The following is an 8,895-nucleotide window of genomic DNA, read 5'->3' as shown; positions in this document are numbered from 1 at the left end:
TATAAAATATATATATATATTATATATATATATATATATTTATAAACATAATACCAATTATATAAATATGATTAAATAAATAAATTGATAAATTTAAATAAACATATATATATGTATATATATGTATAATATACATACACATATGTGTCTATGTATATATATGGTGTATACATAGGCATGATTTCTGTAAGGCCATTTACCAATAGACCACGGGCTGTTTGCCACAGGCTCTAAATCCAATTGGAACCATCAAGCCGCGAGAACGTAGATGACGATTTATCTGACCTCGTCTGACCCCTCAGTTCTGCCCAGTGCTCCCCCGAGCGCCGGACGGACGGGCGACCCCGCGCTCAGCACTATACCCTAAGACATAGCAGTGTCCTCTTTACATTTTTCGTATGATTCACCTCACGTCTTTTACAGTCTGGGGGCAGGGTTTGGTCGTTGCGTCCTCTTGGCTCGCAACACGGACACAGTCTCCAAAATTCACTCGACCAGCTTTTCATGATCGACACGTTTTGGGCCTCGTTCCTTTCTTTCTTCTCCCAATAAATGTGTTAAGCTGTATGTGCATTCATTCTCGCGCTGGTTTTTTTGGGTAAAAGTGCTAAGTGACAGCAAATTCACTTTCTTATACTATTCTTCTGACCTTGAATCGCATTACTGTGTGATACGGTATGGGGTTAACAGATTTTGAGTATCGTTTTATTAGTTAATTAATTTCTCTCGTTATAGAGATTTATACTGTTTCAAATACAGTTAATTTAATGCGTTTGGATTTTATCTTATCATGAATATCATTTCCTTATTTCTCTTCTGGGAATGGGATACATGATGTACAATTTCTTATTTACATTTTTTTTTTTCTGTGTAACGACATTGGTTCAAGTAAATCCTTGTGGATTGCCATTGTCGTTTTCCTTATCTATTCTCATATCTATCAGGTCCATGTGGATCGCTATGACATTCCCCTTCCAATATCCTTCTTTATCTATGTGTAAAATACAAAATGAAAAAAAAGAAATAAAGTAAAAACGAACATCAAAAATGGAAATTTATATAAATAACCAGCTAGTAGCATCTAGCATCCCCTCTTCTCTGTTGCCTTTCTTTTTGTCTTACTGTCTTGGCCTTATGTGTATAATCTGGTTTACCGATATCCGACACGGTGCCAAGGATGGCCTACTGCAGAAATGGTCACCTTAGGAGGGCTGTGGGAGGAGTCACCGGGAGAGCCCATAGGCCTGTGGACCAGGATGTTCGTCAGAGCAGGTATTAAGTCTCCTGATGATGTAGGGAAAAAACGCCGCTGTCGGGACGTCCGTAGACCCAAAAGAAGGACCAAGACTCGCCAGTGCAGGTCCCAGTCGCCCCAGGATGCTGTGGAATGGCGCTGCCTGCCTGGACCCCTGCAGATCTAGTCAAACTCCAGGAGCTCGTCAGCACAAGTATCAGAAAACCTGAGAGGACGCCCCCTGCTGGACCCCCCGTAGATCCAGACGAGATTACGAGGATGGAGGATGACCATGAGATCTGTAAGGACGTGTGGACAAGGATGCCGCCGAGTTAAGCCTGGACAGGGTTTAGGAGGAAGTCTAGATGAATCCGAAGTCAAGGAGGACTTGTGCAAGATCTTCGAGACGTGTGGGTGTAGAGGACAGAGGGTTTTTATACCAAGGCCCAGGCAGCCAGGGAAGATGGCCCAAAGGGGACAATGCACCGTGAGAACGAGAAGACCAGCAATCAGGACCAGCCAAAGTTTGGTCACCCCATTAAGGCCAATCTAAGGCGCCTCGAGGGCGAGGCGTGAGTAGGGGCCAAGAAATATGGGATATATAAGCACGTTTTTCTGTAAACCATTTACTGATAGACCACGTGGCTCTAAATCCAATTTAGAAACCACCAAGCCAGCGAGGACGTAGTGACGATTTTATCTGACCTCGTCTGACTTCTCAGTTTGTGTCCAGTGCTCAACGTGATAAAGTCAGTCAGCCTTCGCCCTCAGGGCTGGCTGGCTGGACCTCGCACTCACCACTTACCCTAAGACATCGTCTCGTGTTTTCCCCTTACTGTTCATAGTAAAGAGTCAAGCTGTAATAACCACTATGACTCCCCCTGCAAGCCATTGTATTAAGTCTGTTATAATATATATATAACATATATATATATAATATGTATATATATATAATATATATATATATATTTATATATATATATATATATTTATGTGTGTGTGTGTGTGTGTGTGTGTGTACATATGAAATAAAACATATACATATATATATATATATATATATATAATATATATAATATATATATATGCGCTTGTGGTGCTTGTGGGGGGGGATTTTGGGTATGATCTTGGAGGCAACAGATAGGAGGCACAAAATTTAAGAACACAATGGCAATTTATTTTAGCAATCCGCAAACGATCTTCTGCGACCGTTGGCTAACCTGGGTTTTCTTTCGCAGGCTGGAGTGGAGCACCTTACAGAGTGCCCCGGAGACTTGATGTTCAACGCCATGGTTGAACAATGTGATCGCCGGAGAACACCAAATGTGAACCTGCGCCCACCTGCTCCTGTGACAACTGCCGGTACCCTTCGTCTGAAATGTGCTCGCTACTGGCAGTGTGAGTTTTATTTTACTTGCTCTAAATAATCTAGAAGTGGTTTACTTTTCCGTCTGTGCTGTTTTCCTTCAGTTTATCAGACTTTCTTCAGAGCCAATATCTTGTCTGATAAAAAAAAAGTTCCTCCCTTGCAACAATGGTTACAGCTTCATTTCTTTTGCGTCGCAGACTTTTGGTATCGGCAATATTCTCCTTTTCATTTAACATTTATTTTATCAGCACTATATTTTTCTTCCCCTTTTTGAATGATCACCAACATATGTCTACTCTGACATTGTGTTGCTTTATGATGGAAAATGTGGTGGGACATTTATATACTTGCATTTATTACATATATGGCATTACCCAAAGGGAACGTGAAAAAAGAAAGGAAAAAAAATCTGTGGAAATTGTGTATTATAAGTTATGCACTATCGGTGTTTCAGGTGAGGGTGGCCAAGCAGTGCAACACTTCTGCAGTAGCGGCCTTCTCTTCAACCGTGACACCTCACAGTGCGATTGGCCATCAATGTAGATTGCAGCGAAGGGGCCTGGGAGGAAGGTGCTTTCCTGGAAACGGCCTGCGTTGACCGACGCTTGGACTGTCCAAAGTTGTTAAGGATGGAGGGTGCCAGTGCAGTGGGAGTAACTGTGACTGGCAGTCTTTTGTTCTTAGGAACTGTCCAAAGTCCTGCGGCAACTGCCAAAGAAAACCAAATTATTAGCAAGAGGACATTTGCCTTGGAAGAAAAAGGACCCAGAAGAAAACCCTGGAAGCAAAGAGTCCGGAAGCAAAGAGTCAGGAAACAAAGAATCGGAAGCAAAGAGTCAGGAAGCAAAAAGTCAGGAAGCAAAGAGTCAGGGAAACAAAGAGTCAGGAAGCAGAGAGTCAGGAAGCAAAGAATCCGGAAGCAAAGAGTCAGGAAGCAAAGAGTCTGGAAGTAATGAAAGCCACAAACCAGGCCACAGCCATGAATCAGGAAGCCACAGTCAGAATGTGGTGGGGAATGGTGGGTCTGGTAACGGAGGTGGGGTGGAGACGGCGGAAACGGAGGTGGAGGGGGAGACGGAGGGGAAAAGGAGGTGGCGGTGGAGACGGCGGGAAAAGGAGGTGGAGGGGGAGACGGAGGAAAAGGAGGTGGAGGTGGAGACGGTGGAAGCGGAGTGGGACGGAGGAAAACGGAGGTGGAAACGGAGGAAACGGAGGTGGAGGTGGAGACGGAGGAAACGGAGGTGGAGGTGACGGTGGAAACGGCAATGGAGGAAGTGGAGGCGGATCAGGAGGTGGAGGGGAAGGAGGCAACGGGTGGAGGTGGAGGCAGTGGAAGTGGAGGAGGCGACGGTGGAAATAACGGCAATGGAGGAATGGAGGCGGATCAGGAGGTGGAGGGGAAGGAGGCAACGGTGGAGGTGGAGGCAGTGGAAGTGGAGGAGGCGACGGTGGAAAATAACGGCAATGGAGGAAGTGGAGGTGGATCAGCGGGTGGAGGAGATGCAGAATGTCAAGATAACGAACTTGACTGCTTGTACTGGGCAGCAAACAATGACTGCATCTGCAAGCCCACAGATGGAGATTGCTCATGGCAATACTACGTGGCTGCAGTGTGCCCAAAGAGCTGTCTGGTACTTGTGGAAACGGAGGTGGTGACGGAGACGGCGGAAACGGAGGTGGAGGTGGAGACGGCGGAAACGGAGGTGGCGGTGGAGACGGCGGTAATGGAGGAAATGGTGGAAGCATCGACGGCTGCGTCATTGATTGCTCCCTCGGAAAGTATCTGCCACATCCAAGTGACTGCCGCAAGTTCATCCAGTGTGCCCCGTATGTCCTGAAGAGATGCTTGTGCTCCTGAACGGTCTGGAACCAACAGAAACTCACCTGTGATCACGAATGGGCTTCTCCGTGTGTGACAGGCAGCTACTTGACTCCAGAAGGTCTGCCATGTGGAGGAGGTAGTGGTGGAAATGGAGGTGGAGGTGGAGACGGCGGAAAACGGAGGTGGAGACGGCGGAAACGGAGGTGTGGCGGAAATGGAGGAAGCGGAGGTGGTGGTGGAGACGGCGGAAACGGAGGTGGTGACGGAGACGGCGGAAACGGAGGTGGGGGTGGAGACGGCGGAAACGGAGGTGGGGGTGGAGACGGGGGAAAACGGAGGTGGAGGTGGAGAGGGGGGAATGGGGGAAATGGTGGAAGATAGGGGCTGCGTCTTGATTGCTCCCTGGGAAAATACGCCCACCAAGTGATGCCGCAAGTTCACCAGTGTGCCCCGTATGGTCCTGAAGAGATCCCTTGTGCTCCGGAACGGTCGGAAAACCAAAACAGAAACCCCCTTGACCGAATGGGTTTCCCCGGTGTGAAGGCAGTATTTGGAATCCAAAAGGTCGCCATTGGAGGAGGTGTGGGGGAAATGGAGGTGGGGTGGAGAGGGCGGAAAGGGAGGTGGAGAGGCGGAAACGGAGGTGTGGCGGAAATGGAGGAAGGGGAGGTGGAGGTGGAGACGGGGGAAACGGAGGTGGAGGGGGGAGACGGGGAAAACGGGGGGAGGAGGGGGAGATGTGGAAAGGGAGGAGGAGGTGGAGATGAGGGGGAAAAGCGGGGTGGGGGTGGGGGACGGGGGGAAACGGGGGGGGGGAGAGGCGGAAACGGAGGTGGGGGTGGAGACGGTGAAAGGAGGGGGTGGGGAGACGGCGGAAACGGAGGGGTGCGGAGACGGCGGAAACGGGGGGCGGTGGGACGGCGGAAAGGGGAGGTGGGGGGGAGAGGGCGGAAACGGAGGTGGCGGTGGAGAGGGGGGAAATGGAGGAAAGGTGGAACATCGACGGCTGCGTCTTGATTGCTCCTCGGAAAGTATCGCCACATCCAAGTGATTTGCCGAAAGTTATCCAGGTGCCCGTGGGGCCCAAAGAGTGCCTTGTGCTTGAACGGTTGGACCAACAAAAAACCACTGTGACACAAAAGGGGTTTTCCCCGTGTGTGAAGGCACACTTACTCCAAAGGTCTGCATGTGGGGAGGTAGGGGTGGAAAGGAGGGGGAGGTGGAGACGGGGGAAAGGGGAGGGGGTGGCGGAGACGGAAAAAACGGAGGGGGTGGCGGAGACGGGGGAAATGGGGGTGGGGCGGAGACGGGGGAAAGGAGGTGGGGGTGGAGACGGCGAAACGGAGGTGGAGGTGGAGACGGCGGAAACGGAGGTGGAGAGGCGGAAACGGAGGTGGAGACGGGGGAAACGGGGGTTGGGGGGAGGTGGAGACGGTGGAAACGAGGTGTGGTGGAGCGGAGGTGGTGGTGGAGACGGCGGAAACGGAGGTGGAGGGGAGACGGCGGAAACGGAGGTGGGGGGGGAGACGGGGTAATGGGGGAAAATGGGGAAAAAGCATCGACGGCTGCGTCTTGATTGCCCCCGGAAAGTATCTGCCAATCCAAGTGATCCCGCAATTTCACCCCCAGTGCCCCCCGTTGGCCTGAAGAGATGCCGTCTCCTGGAACGGTCGGAACCAACAGAAACTCCCCTTGTCACAAATGGGCTTCCCGTGTGGGGGCACTATTTGACCCGGAAGGTCTCCCATGTGGAGGAGGTGTGGTGAAAGGAGGTGGGGGTGGGAGGGCGGAAAGGGAAAAGGTGGGCGGAGAGGGCGGAAAGGAGGTGGTGGGGGAGACGGCGGAAATGGAGGGGGAGGTGGGACGCGGAAACGGGGGGGAGGTGGAGACGGGGGAAACGGAGGTGGAGGGGAGACGGCGGAAACGGGGGGTGGAGGGGAGAGGGCGGAAACGGAGGTGGGGGTTGGAGACGGCGGAATGGGAAATGGTGGAAGCATCGCGGCGCGTCATTGATTGCCCCCCGGGAAAGATCTGCCACTCCAAGGACTGCCGCAAGTTACCCCAGTGTGCCCCGTATGGTCCTAAGAGATCCTTGTGCTCCTGGAAACGGTCGGAAAAAACAAAAACCCACCGTGACACGAATGGGCTTCTCCGTGTGTGACAGGCAGCTATTTGACTCCAAAGGTCTGCCTGGGGGAGGAGGTAGTGGTGGAAATGGAGGTGGAGGTGGAGAGGGGAAAACGGAGGTGGGACGGCGGAAACGGAGGTGGGGGTGGGACGGTGGAAACGGAGGTGGTGGTGGAGACGGGGGAAACGGGGGGGTGCGGAGAGGCGGAAGGGAGGTGGGGTGGAGACGGGAAAGGGAGGGGAGGTGGAGACGGGGAAAAACGGAGGGGGGCGGTGGAGAGGCAAAAAGGGGGTGGGGGTGGGACGCGGAAAGGAGGTGGCGGTGGAGACGGGGGTAAGGGGGGAAATGGGGGAAAGCATCGAGGCTGCGTCATTATTGTCCCTCGGAAAGTATCTGCCACAAAAAATGACGCCGCAAGTTCATCCAGTGTCCCCCGTAGGCCTAAGAATCCCTTGTGCTCCTGGAACGGCGGAAACCCAACAAAATCCCTGTGATCACGAAGGGGCTTCCCCGTGGTGCAGGCACCCTTTGACTCCAGAAGGTCGGCCATGTGGAGGAGGGTAGTGGTGGAAATGGGGGGGAGGGGAGAGGCGGAAACGGAGGGGGAGGGGGAACGGGGGGAAACGGAGGAGGGGGTGGAGATGGTGGAAACGGAGGAGGTGGCGGAGAGGGCGGAAACGGAGGTGGTGGCGGAGCGGCGGAAAGGGGGTGGGGGAGACGGGGGGGAAACGGAGGTGGGGGTGGAGACGGCAAAAGGGAGGTGGGGGGGAGCCCGCGGAAACGGAGGTGGCAGTGGAAGGGCGGAAAGGAGGGGGTGTGGGGGGTGATGATGCAACTATCGGCCCAAAAAAGGAAGGTCTTTTTCCTACCCCGGGGTTTGTAAGAAATGGATTCATTTTTCCCATAGAAAACCCTTTCGTCAAGAAGTGTCCCTTCCCCTTCTTTTAAACCCCGCCTACGAGTGTGTGACGGGCCCTATAGAGCCCCGTGACGCTATCCTGTGCTGAGCCAGATTTTCCGACCCGTGTTCCACGGAACCCCCCAATGTAAACCTGACATTTTGACTGTGAGTGCTGCCTCAAAACCTATCCGGGATTGCACACTATATTTCTGTGGGGAGTTTTGGTATTTAAAAGAAAAAGTTTTTGATATCTTTAAACACTTTTTTTATTCTACTTTTTGACTAAGTCTTTTTAAAATTTCACTTTTTAAAATGTTCAACAGCCAAAAGCGGTGAAATTTCCCACCTTTTCCGAAAGGGTGTGTTCAAAACCCCCAATTAGTCAGTGTGTTCTTAAGTAGATTACCCCCCCAGTGTCAACCGAAAACCCCCAACCTGTGATCACATGTGAATGCCTGTACCCCGCCCAAGTGTCAGAATACTACAAGTGTAAATAATACCCCCAAAATGCCTATAGGAAAAAAGGGAAGTCTATGAAATATTTGTTTATTGTATGGCCGTCTGGAACTTTTTTTTCTTATAAATTTTGTAAATTTATATAAATTTTTATCTCGTACATTTCTATCAGATAACTGTTCGTAATCATTTAAATTGTACTCATAGTATATTTTAGTAAAATGCACAACCAAACGGTAAATAAATTTGTTTCAAAATTTTATGTCGTTAGTTTTCCCTTTTGACCTTTCATATTAAAATTTAGCAGCCAGGTCTACTTTTTTCTTTTTATTTATATATATATTTTATATATAAATAATTTTATTATTTTAATATAAATATTTATAATTAACAAAATGCATGTGGCAAAAATAAATTTTTGTCTGAAAACAAAAATGCAGAGTCTAAATAATCGTTCCTTTAAGGAAATGGTGTGGATTCCTGTCAAATAGAGTGTAAGGGAGGGTTTTACCAATGATCAGAAAACACACATGTGACCCCCTAAAAATGTTTCCTGTGGGGAAAAGGCGTAAAAAAATGAAAAGCCCCTAAACAGACAACACTACATTTTAGTAAGTTACTATCTGCAGCCCCAAAGCATTATTGGGCCAGAAAAAAAACCTTTTTCTCTCATTTTTAAAAAAGGAATATAGTTGTCAATGTTTTTCCTTTTGCAGCGGGGGAGGTAAGGTTGCAAGGAATGTATGCTTTTAAGGGACACACCAATTTCGTTTTAAACCTTTGCTCATGGCATAGTTTAAAAATGGGGTGCCCAGTGGTGCGTGTTCCAAGAAAAACCCAAAGAAATGCTTTTAAAGGAAAAGAAAATTAGACTAAAATAAAGGAGCAGAAGGTACAGTTATTTTCAAAACTTGATTTGATAAGTTTTTTCGTTCTTTACCCTAATCTTTAGTCTTGATTGTAAATTAAAGATAAATTTAAAAGG

At 49.4% G+C, this 8,895-nt stretch overlaps 1 protein-coding gene across 1 annotated transcript; it reads left to right on the top strand.

Moving 5' to 3' along the window:
* The first annotated feature begins 3,834 nt into the window (after window positions 1-3,834).
* On the top strand, window positions 3,835-4,673 carry LOC119568977. Its single transcript, XM_037917358.1, has 2 exons — window positions 3,835-4,579; window positions 4,655-4,673. The coding sequence occupies exon 1, from the start codon at window positions 3,869-3,871 to the stop codon at window positions 4,439-4,441; it is 573 nt and encodes a 190-aa protein (XP_037773286.1). The 5' UTR covers window positions 3,835-3,868; the 3' UTR covers window positions 4,442-4,579; window positions 4,655-4,673.
* The last annotated feature ends 4,222 nt before the right edge of the window (window positions 4,674-8,895 follow it).

This window comes from Penaeus monodon, unplaced genomic scaffold, assembly GCF_015228065.2.
Source record: "Penaeus monodon isolate SGIC_2016 unplaced genomic scaffold, NSTDA_Pmon_1 PmonScaffold_1190, whole genome shotgun sequence".
Taxonomy (NCBI): domain Eukaryota; kingdom Metazoa; phylum Arthropoda; class Malacostraca; order Decapoda; family Penaeidae; genus Penaeus; species Penaeus monodon.
Note: the sequence above shows the minus strand (reverse complement) of the source record. Positions and strands in the feature narration are given on the sequence as shown.